Source organism: Procambarus clarkii, chromosome 53 (assembly GCF_040958095.1).
Source record: "Procambarus clarkii isolate CNS0578487 chromosome 53, FALCON_Pclarkii_2.0, whole genome shotgun sequence".
Classification (NCBI taxonomy): domain Eukaryota; kingdom Metazoa; phylum Arthropoda; class Malacostraca; order Decapoda; family Cambaridae; genus Procambarus; species Procambarus clarkii.
The window spans coordinates 23,075,444-23,093,798 of record NC_091202.1 but is presented as its reverse complement, the minus strand read 5'-3'; the positions used below and the strand labels follow the sequence as shown (position 1 = coordinate 23,093,798).

The window sequence follows — 18,355 nt, the reverse complement described above, 5'->3', positions numbered from 1 at the left end:
GTAGATCATTTATGTACACAATAAACATCACTGGTGCAAGAACTGAACCCTGTGGTACTCCACTTGTGACATTTCTCCATTCTGATACATTGCCTCTGATTACTGCCCTCATTTTTCTATCAGTCAGAAAATTTTTCATCCATGATAGAAGCTTACCTGTCACCCCTCCAATATTTTCCAGTTTCCAGAACAACCTCTTATGTGGAACTCTGTCGAAAGCCTTTTTTAAGTCCAGATAGATGCAGTCAACCCAACCATCTCTTTCCCGTAATATCTCTGTGGCTCGATCATAGAAACTGAGTAAATTCGATACACAGGATCTTCCAGATCGAAAACCATACTGTCTGTCTGATATTATATCATTTCTCTCTAGGTGTTCTACCCATTTAGTTTTGATTAGTTTTTCCAATACTTTCACTATTACACTTGTCAATGATACAGGTCTATAATTGAGGGGGTCTTCCCTGCTGCCACTTTTGTAGATTGGAACTATGTTAGCCTGTTTCCACCCGTCTGCTACGATTCCTGTACACAGGGATGCCTGAAAGATCAGGTGAAGTGGAATGCTGAGCTCAGATGCACATTCTCTCAGAACCCATGGTGAAACGCCATCTGGGCCAGCTGCTTTGTTCTTACCGAGCTCCTTGAGCATTTTTTCCACTTCGTCTCTAGACACCTCTATGTGTTCTATGTTGTTCTCTGGAATTCTTATTGTATCTGGTTCCCTAAAGATTTCATTTTGTACAAACACACTTTGGAACTTTTCGTTTAGTGTTTCACACATTTCCTTTTCATCTTCCGTGAATCTATTTCCCATTTTCAACCTCTGAATATTATCCTTTACCTGCAATTTGTTGTTTATGAATTTATAGAATAGACCTGGTTCTGTTTTACATTTGTCCGCAATCCCTTTTTCAAAATTTCTTTCTGCCTCTCTCCTCACTGCCGTGTAGTTGTTTCTCGCATCTTTGTATCGCTGGTATGTTTGGGGGTTCGGCCTCTTCCTGTATTGATTCCATTTTACACACCAATTGTGTGTAGGTGGTGTTGTGTGATATTAATTCAGTCACTCAGTCCTCAGACATGTGGTCTTACCTCCATATACTTCATTCCACCCTTTATGTGTATTGTGGTCAGAACAGTGTATTAATAAGAATCCTGCCCCTTGGAGTCACCCGGGAGGAGTTGAATATATTGATAATTTTGAGTCCGAGTGTAAAGACTTGGCCTATTGTGTGTGGATCCATTTGTCAATTGTCTCCCGAGGCTTGTGTTTGCTTGAAGGTCCCTCCCCCCCCCACCCTTCCCCTTTTCTCTGTACAATCTTGTGTTTGCTCCAAGAACCCTTCCCCCCCCTCTATCTAGTTCATGTAAGATAATTATGTGTTGTTAAATAAAAACCTTTTATAAAATTGCACCCTAAGGTGTATTTCTTGTCTCATGTAGAATAGAGTTGATTGTTGCTGCTAGATATTACATATATCTTCCCATTTCTTATAAGAGAGTAAGAGCAGGTCGGCTGAGCGGACAGCACACTGTACTTGTGATCCTGTGGTCCTGGGTTCCATCCCAGGTGCCGGCAAGAAACAATGGGCAGAGTTTCTTTCACCCTATGCCCCTGTTACCTAGCAGTAAAATAGGTACCTGGGTGTTAGTCAGTTGTCATGGGCTGCTTCCTGGGGGTGGAGGCCTGGTCAAGGACCGGGCCACGGGGACACTAAAGCCCCGAAATCATCTCAAGATAACCTCAAGATAATCAAGGGTGTTAACGATACTTTAGGGTACATCTTTCAATCCCATACCTTACACAATATGAACCCCACATCCATCAATCAATTAACCTGGAAGGGAAGGAGGTTGCAAGGCAGCCACTGGGGCTCCCTAACTGGAGATCCGCCAATGCCATATGATGAGGTAACAGTATTAGGTAAAAGATGCTGGTTCTGAGTGATACCACCTCCACCAATCCTTCTTGCACACACAATGGACAATTGCCTCTGCCTGTCATTTTGTAGTTCCAATACCATCGGATTTAAATTTGATATACACAGTAGATATAAAATTCAAATCTGATGGTGTTGGAAACATATTTAAGACCTATATTTAATAATGGTTTTCAATCATGCAATGTTCTTTTCTCAGTTTATCCTTGACACTTCAGTAATGTTTTATACATTTCAAAGCCTCCGGTCACACAGAAGTACAAGCTATGAATGTATGGATGAGCTTTGCTCCTAGGAAACTTCCTGCCAGTATTTTCAAACCTAATACTGTATAATGTGTCAATATATTTTTGTTAACTAATTCACCAGTATTTATGACTTTTACATGGTTAATGAGTCACTACAATGAAAACAAGGACTAAATGGGACCCATTCCATAGACTGCAGTTCACCTCCATTCCCCGTGAGTTTCCCTCATTTATAGTTCTCTGTGGTGACAAGGCAACAAGAAGCCACCACAGGAGCCCTCCAAGAAAACCAGTGTCGAGTATAATGAAGCCTCCCTTTCTGGCAAGTTCTTAGAGCAGAGACTTTCAACCTTTTCGACTTGGGACACTCTGAACAAGGAGAGTCTAGCCAAACAGTGAGCTGGGCTCCGTTCCTTGGGGCTGGCTCGGTGCTTGCCGATGACGTCACAGAAAGCTCGTCGCTGATTAGCTGAACACCTGAGCCCTCACCAGCCATCTCTTAAGTAACATAAGTTCTAGACATGTGCTGCTGCACTCCAAAAGTTCCGAATGTGTCACTATCTGCCCGGGCACCATTTTGTTTTGCAATCTGTCACAATTCACCTCTTTACATCCAAATATCATGTGAGATTGTATGTAAGACTTGTTCCTTCTTAACTTAAATTACAGCTGGGCCATCTGTGATCTTTCTAGGTGGGTAAAAATGACTCTTGAGGACAGACAGGACAGTTATTAGACGACGATCATAATACTTCTCATCTAAAACAGAGAGATTTAATAGTTGTTAACATACTGCACTCTAAACTGCTCTATTTATAACTTGCCTGGAAAGTAAGCTTACACTAAGCCAGAGCAAAGAAATGAAGGTCTTAGCAGTCACTCACCTGTAAGAATATCCATCCTTAATTGTGAAAGAGTTGTGATTGCTGTGTGATACATAGAGCACACCATGGCCACGGTAGATACTGTTGGGGAACCTAGCTTTCGGCAACCTCCACCACGTAGACCTCCACTTCTGAGGGATCCTCCAGTGACAGTGGAACAAAGCTTACGATCTAGTGCTTTCTTCAGGAAATTTGAAGGGGCAAAAGAACCTATGTTGCTGAAGGAAGAGGCTGCAGAGGATGCAGCATTTCCTGAATTTACGTTGGAGTCACTTTGTGATGGTTCCTGATTAAGGGAACAAAGCAATATACAGTACTGTAAATGGCTGCAAAAATGTAACAAAGAAGAGCTACTCTTAAGAATTAACAACTTAACAAAATATTACTGATATTATCAAACAAATAATACTCCTTTTAAGTTCTGTTCTAAATAAGGAGAGATTCAATCAATTTCTGAATTAAAATAAGGCAATAAAACTGAAACACTTCTTTGTGAGTGACCCTTTTGTTATTTCCTGTTGCAACGCATCCTCATATTCTTTTGCAAATTCGAATAACCCATAAATAATGCATTGTAGAAGTAAAAATTAAGGCATTGAAATACTAGTATTTACATTTCCTATGCACCATCCTTGACAGGTCAGGTGGGTTGCTCGGGTTTATTTCTGGTCATGGAAAATAGTTGTCTTTCTTTACTGAACGGCAAAATCGAGAGAACGAACCAATAACCCAACCTAGTGCCAAGGTGCCTAAGTATTACCCAAGATAATGCTGATGCTCCATGTAGTTTGGGAAGAAAGACAGTGAAGCATCTTGATTAAACTACCACTAAAAGAGACTGCTTTTTATGGCATCAAAGAGCAGAACAAGCCTATGAGCACATCCAAGCAATAATTGGAAACATGAGGAAAGGCAGTGATCACATTGTTATCTTCTGAACAAACTAGCCATGCCCAGAACCCACCAGGTGACAGTCAGGTCACAAATACAGAACAGGAGGAGCTGGAAATGCACACTTTAAGCCAAGGTCATTCAAGCCCCCTCTCATGTTCTCAGAGCCAAGCTCTTGCTCTTGTCTTGCTATGGGGCAGGTGGGTGGGCAAGAGCTATGGGGCAGGTGGGTGGGCAAGAGCTATGGGGCAGGTGGGTGGGCAAGAGCTATGGGGTAGGTGGGTGGGCAAGAGCTATGGGACAGGTGGGGGGGCAAGAGCTATGAGGCAGGTGGGTGGGCAAGAGCTATGGGGTAGGTGGGTGGGCAAGAGCTATGGGACAGGTGGGTGGGCAAGAGCTATGGCACAGGTGGGTGGGCAAGAGCTATGGGGCAGGTGGGTGGGAGTTTTGTGGTGTGTGGGAAGGAGTTTTCAGGTGGATGAGACTTTTCATGCTGGTGAGAGTTGTCTGAAAGGCAAGTGGGAGTTTCAGGCAGGCAAGCATCGAGTTATAGTGCAGGTGGACAGACAGGAGTTATCGGAAAGACAGACAAATGGAGGTAACTGTGAGGGCAGACAAGCAGTATTGGCAGGGCAGATGGAAGTTATCAGGTGGGAGGACAGAGATCGAGAAGGGGTGAGGAAGGGCTGGGGAAGGGGTGTGGGAGGGAGGGATTGGACAGACATGGGCAGTATGTGTTCACTCGTTCTACTTAGCCCAGTAAGCTATGAACACAAAAGAAAAACTGTCACATGAGGTCTTTTGTGCTATTTATATTACAGTTCAAGCTCAGTAAAACATTCAAAAAATATAAATGCATTATTTTGAATAATAATTATAAATAAAAAAGCAAGATTAAGTAAAATTTAAATTTTATGAAAATAATTTTGCAAGATGGATTTGGCCTGGATTTTCACAAAATCTGCTATTTTGTGGTTCGGATTTTAGGAATGCGTCTGTACAGTACATTATCACACAAATTAAATACTGTATTACTTACTTGATCTACAACATTGGAAAGATATGAAAACATAACTTTAATAATTGAGCTTGACCAAAGGAGCTGGAGCTGTGATTTAACCAAAGTTAAAGACTCGTTGAGGTGCTGGTCAAGGGGACGTGAGAACCAGCCAAGCACAGGGTGCCACTGCGTCAGGCTACTCTGCTTCGTTGTCACATATTCTCCGCACTTCTCCAGCAGACGTTTCACCACAAACTGACGAAAGCTTGACATTAGGCTACAAGATGCACAATGGCACAGTATGCTGTACAATTAATGAAATATTATAGATACAATTTTCCTAGAAATTTAAGTTACAATTTACCTCAGCATTTACTTTAATCACTTCAATATTACCTACAATTAACATACTAAATAACAGAGCACACACACACAGGGACAGATTATTTGCTGAGAAAACTAGCATTGAATGTAATGAAACACCAATGAGCCCAGGTGTGTGAGTGGATGTGCTGTGTGTGGGTTAGTGAGTGAGTGAGTGAGTAATTACCTAAGTGTAGTTACAGGATGAGAGCTATGCTCGTGGTGTCCCGTCTTCCCAGCACTATTTGTCATATAACACTTTGAACACTTTGAAACTACTGACGGTATTGGCCTCCATCATCTTCTCACCTAATTTGTTCCAACTGTTTACCACTCTGTGAAAGTGAATTTTCTTATATTTCTTTGGCATTTGTGTTTAATTAGTTTAAATCTATGTCCTCTTTTTCTTGAAGTTCCAGGTCTTGGGAAATTTTCCCTATCAATTTTATCAATTCCAGTTACTATTTGTACGTAGTGATAATATCACCTCTTTTTCTTCTGTCTTCTAGTTTTGGTATATTTCATGCCTCTAACTTCTCCTCGTAGCTCTTGCCCTTCAGTTCTGGGACCCACTTAGTAGCATGTCTTTGCACCTTTTCCAGTTTGTTGATGTGCTTCTTAAGATATGGGCACCACACAACCGCTGCATATTCTAGCTTTGGCCTAACAAAAGTCGTGAACGATTTCTTTAGTATTTCCCCATCCATGTATTTAAAAGCAATTCTGAAGTTAGAGAGCGTGGCATAGGCTCCTCGCACAACGTTCTTCATGTGGTCCTCAGGTGATAGTTTTCTATCTAGAACCACCCCCTAGATCTCTTTCTTTATCAGAATTCTTTAAAGATTTCTCACATAATTTATAGGTTGTGTGGGGTCTATGTTCTCCTATTCCACATTCCATAACATGGCATTTATTAACATTAAATTCCATTTGCCAAGTGGCGCTCCCTATACTTATTCAGTCCAGGTCTTCTTGAAGGGCATGACAATCATCTAAGTTACTTATCTTCTCTATTATCTTAGCATCATCAGCAAACATGTTCATATAATTATAATTCTGTATTCCATCCAGTAGATCATTTATGTAGACAATGAACTGAACCTTGTGGTACTTAGCTTGTGACATTTCTCCAGTCCGATACACTTCCTCTTATTACTGCCCTCATTTTTCTATCCGAAAATTTTTCATCCATGTTAGCAGCTTACCTGTCACCCCTCCAATGTATTCCAGTTTCCAGAACAACCTCTTATGTGGAATTCGGTTGAAAGCCTTTTTTAGATCCAGATAGATGCAGTCAACCCAACCATCTCTTTCCTGTAAAATCTCTGTGGCTCAATCATAGAAACAGTAAATTTGTTACACAGGATATTCCAGATCGAAAACCAAAAACGGTCTGATATTATATTGTTTCTCTCCAGGTGTTCTACCCATTTAGTTTTAATTATTTTCTCCAATATTTTGACTATTACACTTGTCAACGATACAGGTCTATAATTGAGGGGGGTTGTAACATGGGGGGTGGGGGGTATCGGCCCTCTCCGTCCTTCACCCCTTACCTCAACCCGTATTCTGATTTATTTCTCTTCAATCCAAGGGAACCCCAGAGCTACTCTAAGCCAAATCCCACACCCTGCGATCTTAAGCCGTTTGACCGGCTAAGATTCTACAGCCTCACTACGTGGAACTAGACCCCTAGCAAACTCTAGAATCTCCTTTACGCCGCCGCCACCACCAGACCATTAACACAGGGAGCAATAACCGGGGTCTGGACCGATTATGCTCTCAATAAACCTTGGGACCTTCTTTTTTCTCTATGATATTCATCTCTTCTGCTGCTCTGTCCACCCTAGATTAAATTTCCTTCTCTAAACATCCAAAAATTATTATGGACTTACTTCTTTCTGCAGTTTTGTACTAGTTTACTGTTGGTTACCAGTTCTTTCATAATTGCTTGCCTAATTTCTGCTTCTTGTCGGTCATTTCTGGTTTTGACCTCCACACAATTCCTTGATTATCTCTCTCTTTTACAAGTTGTGCATATGTCTCTTTTATTTCTTCTTTATACTTTTCTATTTCTTTACTAACCTCCTCTATGTGAGTTGTCAATGAAATTTCCAGTTGCAGATCCTTACCTAACTCTATGTTAGCCCTCTGAGTTCCTTGGAGTTGTTCCCCATATGAGTCTATTTTCATGTTTATTTCTTCAAATTCCCTACTCTTCACTTTCCATGTCTTATTATCCTTTACTAGTTCCTTGATGTGTTCCTCCTGCATCCTTACCTTATCAGTCAAGCTGGTAATTTCCATACCTTGTTGGAGAATACTTCCTTTTAAATTACAAAACTCAATCTTGAGATCTTCTTTTCCTTGTTCTAATTTAATTACCTTTTCATAATTCTTTAGCATGTCCTCAATAATCACTAACCTGTCAAGAAAACCACCTTTCATTAAATCTTGTTATATATGTTCATTACATCTTAAGTGAGTAAGTGAGAAAAACAAAATTTAGCATTGATAGATTGAGTCGAGAGGCAGGCCGAAAGAGCAGAGCTCAAACCCTCGCAAGCACAGCTAGATGAATACAACTAGGTGAATACCCTCAGTTCTAAGATGATAGAAACACCCCTGATGCCCTGGTGGAGGTAGGGTGTCAGGGAGCCACCAGGACTTGCCCAGAAATTGACTTCTCATAATATTCAATGCTGGTTTTCTGGTTAGAGCCTCTTGTGGGTTCCTGAAGCTATCTACCCACAGAAGAGGAACTAAAATGGGCACCAACCAGGAAGGAGGGACATCAAGAAAGATAGAGAAATGAAGAAATAAAGCCCAATCAACCAAGAATGCCAGACAGCAGACAACAACACTGCACCGGCAGACACTTTTATCACAGTGACACTACTTTCTGTGCCTCTCTGAGGGGGGCCCAGGTTTTTGGTTCATTGTCCCCGGTGGGAAAATAAGAACTCCATGAATGATGGCACCTCATAGTTTGACCCTGTATTAGTGTAGTAACTTCAGGAAGCCACAAGAGGCTCACCCCCCCCCCCCCCCATAAGGAGACTAAAAACAGCTATGGCCCCAACCCTAAAGTAGGGGGCAGAAACAAGTCTGCCATGCCATAACTGGGGAAGACACGACAACTGACCTACAAATGGATATAAATCTAGGGGGGACTCATAAGCACTGAGAAATGCACCCACAGGAGGGCAACAGTGGAAGAACTCTGAACGTGATGGGGAAACAAAAACATTATATGGACGACAGCATTTTTAGGGGAGCATTCTTATTGTTAAATCTGTATTACATATGCAATGTTGTTTTGCGAATATCTTCTACAATTATGCCAGAGGTTTGCTGCATAGTAATATTAATATTACTAACCAGCATAGCTATTAATTACAGTAGTGTATTAGGTACATGCCCACTTCACTGCATAAATACAGCCAGAGAAGTAATTTATTTCTATCAACGGGCAAGTTTTGTGCAAAGTCCTATTCCTTATAGTTTACAGCAAGCAAGAAATAATAAAATACAGTATTCTTGAGTTTAACTCTTGTAGTCTAAAAACAATCCAGATGCAGGGTTTACCCTAAAAAAACACATACTGTAATTATTGTACTTTGACATATTTACTAAAATTAATGATTCTTCCCTGTAAAGCTTTTCAATAAAATGTTTACATTAAACTATACAGCAAACATATTTTTTTCTTTAAACCAAAATTTACATTGAACTTGGGAAATGCCAGCTTTGGAAGAGCACGATCTTTTTCTTCATATGCCAGATGAACTAGGTTTGCTAGAAGACACAAAGCATAGGAGCCTTCCAGTGTATTAAAAACAATACGTAGATTTTGCTCCGTCTGTACAAACTCCACATCTCTCTCAAATAAATCATTGGTGCGAAACATTTGCAGGGCCTGAAAATTAAAACAAAAACACGGTAAATTATTGTAATAATAAATAATAATAATAATAATAATTAGTAATGGTAATGTCTTCTCATAGACATAATAACATAGAATAAAAACCCACATTTGCGTATACAGTATGTGAACTTTAATAATAATTCAATTACCTCAGGAGCCAGGGTAACCAGGTGATGAACAAGTGCTGGAACACTGAGGATGTGGATGGTGATTAGAGAAAGCAGTTTGTCCGAATACTGGGCTGCCACAAGAGGACGCAGCGCTAGTGTCACCACTGTGGTGACTGCAGGGCCTCGTAGTGCTGTCTTCCCTCGACATAACCCTCGAACCAGCACATGCTGTCAAAGTGGTAAAGGTGGTCATTTATTAGAAATAAAAATTTAAATACAGTAATGAATATGATGTGCTAACTAACAAACCTAGCTGAGTGCCTCCACTGCCAAAATAGAGTTAACCCTTGGTCTGTGCCCCTATTAATACAGTATGAGAATGCCCATGTGGTGGACAATGTTTTTTGTTATCTGGAACGGATTAATCCAATTTACATTATTCCTTATGGGAATTTTTTGGGGTTTTTGCACTTTTTGGCATTCGTCCCGCCTTCAGGAATTAATTAAATTGCTGGTGTTGGTAAATTCTACTTTGGTTCTATCTGTGCCACCTCTTCCTTCCCTTGTGGGTGTGGTATAACTGTCTTCTGTTCCTCCCTTCTGCTTCCAGCTCCAAAACATCCGACAGTTTTGGAGCCTGAGCAGGGTTTAGCTTGGGGGTATAGCACGGACTTCTCCAGTGGTGGCTCCTTTCAATTTGGGCACAAAGACAGTTGCGCTGCCTAGTCCCGCCGAGTTTTCAGGGATTTCTTACTTTCAACTTCCCTTCTTCCAAAACCTTTCCTTTGGAATCCACTTTTCTGTCCCAGGTGGTGGGTGTGGACTTTGGCTCTGCCTTGAAACCTTCCTTTCTGACTTCTGGGACTTAGGTGGATTCCAATAGGGGTCATTGTGTTTCCTTAGACCCCACTTGTCCATTGTCCCTTCCGATGACGGCCATTACCTCAGGAGGGGAAGGGGTTTTCTTACCCTTGCCTCCTTGTATAATTTTTTATTTTTCTCTAGTTCAACCCATGATTCATTTCCATAGACTTTATGGTCTGTCGGATATGTCCTTTCAGAAGGTTTCTTCCAGAAGATCCTCTTTCGGTGGCTCAAGTGGATCTCTTTAAATACTTCCTGTGTGACCTGTAAAGAAAACCAAATCATGCTGCTGGCTCCCAGTAGGTCAGAATGAATCTTTGAGGCTTGGTGTGACTTCTAAGGATTGGCTATACCAGTGCTTAAGCCCCAGGAAGCGGGTATAGCCAATCCTGAGAGGGCCTTCTATAGGATTGGCTATATCAGCTACTGAGGCTACCCCTACTAGATATCAGCTACTATATAGCTACTGAGATGGCCTTCACAGAATTTTATGTTTCATTTTATGTTATGCAGAAAGTAATACTGTCTGCAGGATTACAATAATTGTTTTTTTCCTTATTCGTTGCAGTATAATTTTCTTGAATCTCTTGAAACTCATACACAGCGTACTTACATATATTTTTAGTATCTGAGCACAAGTCAACATTGATATTAGTTAAATTATCTTTTGAATGCAAATATTCCAGATTTTTAATATTTTCTTACTCTCCCTCTATACCTTACAAATCATTAGATAAATAAACAGAGTACTATACTCACATTTAAAGTAGTGTACAAGCCCCGACACACTAAGTCTCCCATGATGTTTTCGGTCAGCTTATTAAGTGCTGGTCTGAGCGGTTCAAAGCTCTGCATGCGTACGATCCTCCAGGTGTTGGTCGCAGTAAAGGCAAGGAGGAGGTGCAGGTATAAGGATATCAGGCGATTCTCTGAAGATACTTCTGCCTGCAAACTTTCCAGTACTTTGCAGGCGATGAAGAGAACCTGTCAGATACCAACCTCATACAGTATAAACACACAGAAATGTGCACACACACACACACACACACACACACACACACACATTGTAGAGTACCAGTATATGAATAAAATGTATCAACTTCAACATGTATTGATAATAAACATAATGTGTATGTTAAAACTACTTTACCATTACCAGTGAAGCAAACCATGTAAAATGTTAATGAAATTTAACATTTAAATTTAATGTTTGATACAGTCTTAATTACACACTATTAGTGGAATATTCAAACGTCAATACTAACTAATCTTTAACAGGAACCTTGCAACTCATAGGCTCTGGCACCAACACATTAATTTGGGTTCAACAATGTGTGAACATCAATTTGCACTATGGCTTGTTATCCAATAATGATAATGATTACAGGTATTATTATAATTAATGATGAAGTTAATAGAGAAGGACTCTGGAAAGTGACGAGCGTACGGAGTTTGCCGAGTTCTGTTAAATGCTGTGAAAAGCCTTCATGTTGGGAGGAGTCCATACACGAGGCAACCACAGTAACGTGACATAGCCATGAGAAAAATCATCGAAGCAGGACAGGGATCAAACCAGCATCCTGGATAACCCTATGCATGTGCCTTAACTCACTGACCACAACTATGACAGTTATGGTACATGGGTTAAGGTAAATGTCTGGCGTTACCCAGGGACAGCAGGGCAACACAGCCTGGGGACAGCAGGGCAACACAGCCCAGGGACAGCAGGACAACACAGCCCAGGGACAGCAGGGCAACACAGCCCGGGGACAGCAGGGCAACAGCCCGGGGACAGCAGGGCAACACAGCCCAGGGACAGCAGGACAACACAGCCCAGGGATAGCAGGACAACACAGCCCAGGGATAGCAGGGCAACACAGCCTGGGGACAGTAGGGCAACACAGCCCGAGGAGGGTGAGGAAGCTCAAATGTGAACAAAGCCTCAAACCCCACAATATGGATCAAAGGTCAGTGGCAACCTCAAATGTCGCCTCTTGGATTTGATCATCATAACAAAGGTCCAGGAAATTCATGGGAACTGCCATGCATTTACATTATAAATCTGTCTCTAAAGATTAGTTGAGTAAATTCTAGTAGCTAAAGATAATCAAGTTTTAAAATATACAGTTGTAGGCCTCCACCATCACAGCAAGCTACCCTAAGCTTGGAGTCAAATCTTGTTAAGTTAATTTGATGAGCAATGATTATTATCTTTCATATTACAGTACTATTCATTAGCAGGACTCTACAATGTGCACTCAAAGTGGGATGACAAGGGGTGGGACTATCCTGGGAGCTTATCATAACTTTCCAAGTATTGTACAATAATATTGTACTGTAAAAGGGCAATTTACAGTTGGCCAAGGAACCATTATTATTTATGATGATAAAAATACAAAAATAACAAAGAATTTGTTTACAAGTAAAAACATAAATACACACTTACACATTTCATATGATGAATCCAATGTAAAGTGAGATCCTTATTTATTCCACAAGAGACGTAACTTTGCTGCAAGTTTTCACTGTCCATGCTGGCCAACAAATACCTAAAAAAACAAAAACAAAAAATGTAAGTAGTTTATCTTTAATATTTTTATTAAACAGTTTTCCATCTGAAGTATTAGTAGTACATAAAAAAAATTGTGGGGAAGGTAGGATTTGGTACCATTCTTAACTAAATATGATCAACAAAAGCAGATTTTGTCATCAGCAAAATAATCTAAGCCAACATTAATTTAAAATGGTTAGCATTAAATAGTGTATAGATTGCAATTTAAGATTTAAGATCTTTAAGAAATCATTTAATGAGAGGACAATGATGGTGAATTTGATGGTAGTGAATTTCAGATTCCAGTTTAGGACTGTGGGTTAAGTTATGCTGCATGTTTAGAGATTTGCCTCGTGGGTGGCAGAATGCCAGCTATGTAAACAATCTTTTTGCTTGTAATTTCCTCAGTAATAACCTAAGTGTAGTTACAGAATGAGAGTTATGCTCACAGTGCCCCGTCTTCCCAACAATCTGCCATATAACACTTCAGAGACAGGTGAAGGTGGCTTTCACCACCTTCACACTTAACGTGTTCCAACCATCTACCACTCTGTGAAAGCGGATTTTCTTTTGAACTGTCATACCCACTTCCATGGAAATAAACATTCCATTCACCTGGGCTCTAGGAGACTCGAACCACGGACCCCATACGTGTGAGCCCGAAGCTCTATTGACCGAGATACTGAGTACTCTTAACACTTCCATATGGCAGCGACGCATGTTGCGTCCATAAATAACTTTATGGATGTGTGGTACAGACGCATCGGTGCGTCCAAAGTTAAAATATTTGTTAAAATTCAAGTTTTTAAAATGTGTGCCAAAGTCTTCCCATTTTCTGTGTGACCGAAATGAAAGACGTAGCACGAAAATTGAGGCGACAAAGGTGAAAAGAGTATACATATTTTATTGCTCTTGCACGCTCACGGGTAATGCTTGGCCGATTTCTGGATTTGGTGCGGGTGGCACGTCAGGCTTTTGGTCTTTATATGCATACAGTCCTGTAGGGAATTCTATTGCAAATATTTTGATACCAAAATGAACAACGTACAACGAAAATTGAGGTAATGCAACTGAAAAGAGTATACAGCACATATTTCAGTGTTGCCGCGCGCTCACGGGAAACGCTCGGGCCACCTTAGGATAGTCTGGTGAGCGCTCGCCTAGAACACAAAAGTGTCAATAAGGAATGTTTCCAGAAGCAGCAGCCTGCTGCCAAACTGGAATTTTCTAATTTCCCTGACTACTACCGAAGCTCAGAGGAATTAGTGATCCGAACCCACATCATATAAATGACGTTAATTTAGTCTAAATCTATGACCGCTTGTTCTTGAAGTTTCAGGTCTCAAGAATTCTTTATAATTTTTTTTAATTCTGGTTACTATTTTGTATGTAGTGCTCATATCGCTGCATTATCTTCTATCTTCTAGTTTGGCATATTTAATGCCTCTAACCTCTCCTCGTAGCTCTTATCTTTCAATTCCAGAAGCCATTTAGTTGCATGTCTTGGCATTTTTTCCACTTTGTTGATGTGCATCTTAAGATATGGGCATCATACAACCCATGCATATTCTGGCTTTGGTCTCACAAGGGTTGTGAAAAATGTCTTTAATATTTTGCCATCCGTGTATTTAAAAGCAATTCTGAAGTTGGAAAGTGTAGCATAGGCTCCTTGCATAATGTTCTTTATATGGTCTTCAGGTGATAGTTTTCTATTCAGGGCCACCCCTGGATCTCTTTCTTTATCAGAGTTCTTTAACAAACTTAGGTACACACAACAATGTGCTGCTACTCTATCCTATATAAGGGATAACAGATTATAGATCAAGAGCTAACTATGAGTTTATCTAATATCCCCACCTCGTAGGATGGTTAGTAATATCAGGAGAAAGTACAAGATATGAATCGAGTGTATGAAGTACAGTACAGTAGTTACAAAGCCCAAAGTATCTTGTGCCATTTGGTAAAAATTTGTTGATAAAAGGGCACTCGCAAATATAATGCTGGAGAACCCTGCTCTTGTCCATAGTTTACAGTTAGTGCTCACTGTTATGAGATTCATTACCTGCAGCCACCTGCCTTAAGTATTGACATCCCAGCCTAATTCTGGCATATAACAAAATAAGTGTATGGATCAGCACTTGGTTGATGGAATTTAATGTGAATAAATGCCATGTTTATAGAATATGGAATAGGAGAATAGGCTACACACAACATACAAATTAAGTAACAAGGCTTTAATAGAAAAAAAAGCTTCCATGCTGTATAAACCAAAATGTTAAAGCATAAAATTGTTCAGTCTGAAATGATTAAAGCAGAACCTAATTTCAGTATCTTAGGTGAGAAGGTCTGATATAATCACTGCCTTGTAACTAAGATAAATTGTTCCCCCCTAGCTACCCTCAGTTCATGTGACTTAATCTTTGTATAAATTTTTGGTCCCTATACATACTTTGTGTACACTGAAAGACTCAACACTGTACAAAGATGAAAAGATACAGTAGTGAATAGTTTTGATTTATGTTTGTGTGTCCATATAGGTTCCCTTGTGACCACTGCTTAAGAGTTCTTAATGCTTTAATGATCCTTTCATTTTATTGCTTAAAATCGAAGAAGTATATTTACCGAGTAAATATTTCAAATCTCTTCTGATCTTTCTCCAGATTAAATATCTTAATGAAGTGTGCGACTTGCTGGAAGACCTCCAGGGCAGGAGGTAATGCAGGCGTTTGGTCCAAGGGTACTACATCATGGCCAAACAACTCGTCGAATTTATCCCTGAAAGATTCCACCCTTACAATACCACAATCACATTTTATAATAATAATTACAAGTAATGTTGTCTATAATGCAATTACATATATTGTACAGTATTTTCTTTATATTTTACTCATATTTGCCACAGCCTTGATTATCCAAGCTGGTGAATAATTAAGTACATAACTTGTATTGGAAAAGCTAGAAGGATAGCATGGGATACCTTTAATAAGAGTGAATACCAAAATACCATTAAATAATAGGATCAAACTCCTCAATAGCTCAGTTATCAATAATATTAATCCTTGCATGATGCAGCTGGTATCACTGCAGTGACTTCTTTAACAATAAGAAATACTGAAAAGAGTAGGAGATTAAAAGAAAAGCAGAGGTTTGGGTGCAGATGTACGTAAATCACTATACTTCTTGTATTGGCTGCAATAAAATATACAAGTAGAAGAAACTATTAGAGGTATTGAGAAAAAGCCAGCACTGAATGTAATGAAATGCCCTTTTCTGGTGTATCCTTAGTGGCTCTTTAGTGGTTGCTATTTGGCAAACTTCACTCAATTCAATCTAGCCAGGCCTTTACGACTCTCATACAAGTTTACCAGGGATCAGAAGCCAAAACCTGGTCAGCCCCCCCTCTCCCCATCTAAAGGGGCACAAGGAGCAGGGAATCTTAGATCACCCTAACCAAGAAAAGGCCACCCAAAAGATGCAAGCCACAACATACAAACAGCAAAGTAAACAAAGAACAGAAAATGAGATGCCAAATCCCTGAATCTCCCCAGTCATGAAGCAGGTCTCCCACTAGTTTCAAGTGCACACTACCAGGAGAATGCACACCTTCCTCCTCATTCCCCTAGCCTTAAACCTTAGTCATTTGACCAGGAAGCTAGAAAACCGAAGCCCTGAACGGGGAAAAGGATTGCTCCAAAGAGTCACCAAGAACCCACCAGAGAGAGAGAGAGAGAGAGAGAGGCATTTTATTATATTCAACACTAGTTTTCTGGAAGGTCTCCTAAAGTGGCTCCTTGGTGCTATGTCAGTATGGAGAAAAAACAAAAGGAGTATGCACCAGTGGCAAAGGAGAGCCACAGAAAATACCATCCAATAAAGAGGGAGCTCATAACTGCAGTAGTTAACTATTCCAAAGCAACACAAGCCTGGCATGAACAAAAATGTTCACTAAGTAATGAGCTGCCAGCACACTGTTTGACTCACAACCCCCCCCCCCCCCCCCCAAGGCCTGAATACCTGCCCAAGACATTAAAAAATCCATGGCCAGAGCCACAAACATACAAACAGCATGGGCCCAAGGACAGACTGCCAGCTGGAAAATGTAAAAAAAATGCGGAATTTCTATAAGGGTGTTGTCACGATAATCTCCTTCGTAGGCAAGGAGATCGTGCCTATTCCTTTACTGCCTATTCAACAACATATCTGCATACTCAAGTATAAGAAATTAACATCAAGAACAACAACAATACGTGCTCAGAGCTTTCAGTGTCTAGACAGATACCACTCCTCTCTACTCTCCAGTACCCATGACCCCGACACACCTGGACATCTGGAGGCCCAACTACACTCGCCAGCCAAACTGCTCGTTTGAGACAGCTGGCTGGCAATTACCTGCACACCAGTGCCACCTACAACTGGACCTGTCCATGTATAAAATGAGCTCACCACCAGCCACATGTCAGAATACTCTTCAGTGCTCCAAGCTGCATATCTACTCTCACTCCCCTGGGTGTCAGTAGACTCACGCAGCTTATGTATACAGTATTGTATTTGCACCTTTATTTTGCTATTAACATAACTGTAACTTTTTTTTTTTTTTGCATATTATGTTCTGTATCGCCAAGTCGTATAGGGGAATTGTTTTATTAAATGATAGTCCTTTTTTATTATATTAAAGATTTAAGTTTTTTCATTCTTTATACTTTACCCGCAATTTTCACACTGTAAAGAGATATAGCAGAAAAAGCAGTTTTATTTACTTTGTTTTACATTTTTATTTAATGTTATTGGCATTCCACCAGCCAGAATAGCCACTGCTCTATTTATACACTTTTCCGTAACATTGAATATAACTAAATATTGAAGTTACTACATCAGAAGCAATACACAAAAACTGCCTCACCTTATCTTTTGATCTCGTGAGCACCGCACAAGCCAGCCACGAATAGTGGCCTGTATCTTAATGGCAGCCTCATCACGTCTTCTTTCAGCAGCCCGCTCTTCTCTGGCTTCTCTGGTTGCCTCCAGAAATGCTCCTCGATTGGAACTATTTGTCCCAAACATCTTGGATTTGGTGGCCTGCTAGGACAGACCCATCTACAAAGAATAACTAAATAAATATGTATTGTTTGAAAATGTTATGGTAATAAAAGAGATATCTGTGATCTCCTCTTCCAGTACAATCAAGGAAATATCTGTGGTCTTCACTCCCAGGACAATCAAAGATATCTGGTCTCTCCCAGGACAATGTATAGCTCATAAAATAAATGCCACCTCTCTATTCTTCCTTACCCCTCCTCCGCTTCTTCACTCCCTTACATCAGCACTTTTATGCCCTTTCACCTGTACTCTATATATAACATTAATATATACTGCATAGCACATAGTACAGTACAACTTTGATCCAATGGATCATGCTAGAACAGTAAACTTGAGGAGAACAGAGAGCATTGACTACCAGAACGAGTCTAAATATAACAATATATTATATTGTATTATTACAGTATAGCAGACACAACATTTGCATCAAATGTCCCTCTGAGAAAGATAAGAAAAATTCAGCATTGAAAGTAATG

The 18,355-nt window shown here is 40.3% G+C and overlaps 1 protein-coding gene across 2 annotated transcripts in view; it reads right to left on the bottom strand.

Moving 5' to 3' along the window:
- LOC123767073 (ubiquitin-protein ligase E3B) overlaps positions 1–18,355 on the bottom strand; it is a 79,173-nt gene that overhangs the window by 54,707 nt on the left and 6,111 nt on the right. For both annotated transcript variants that reach the window (XM_069304790.1, XM_069304791.1), the window contains exons 2-9: positions 17,683–17,876; positions 15,405–15,557; positions 12,678–12,780; positions 10,991–11,215; positions 9,407–9,595; positions 9,057–9,248; positions 5,006–5,221; positions 3,076–3,361 (exon numbers count right to left, since the gene is read on the bottom strand). In XM_069304790.1, the coding sequence (XP_069160891.1) occupies positions 3,076–3,361; positions 5,006–5,221; positions 9,057–9,248; positions 9,407–9,595; positions 10,991–11,215; positions 12,678–12,780; positions 15,405–15,557; positions 17,683–17,843 (1,525 nt within the window). In that variant the 5' untranslated portion in view covers positions 17,844–17,876. The remainder of the gene's footprint in view (positions 1–3,075; positions 3,362–5,005; positions 5,222–9,056; positions 9,249–9,406; positions 9,596–10,990; positions 11,216–12,677; positions 12,781–15,404; positions 15,558–17,682; positions 17,877–18,355) is intronic.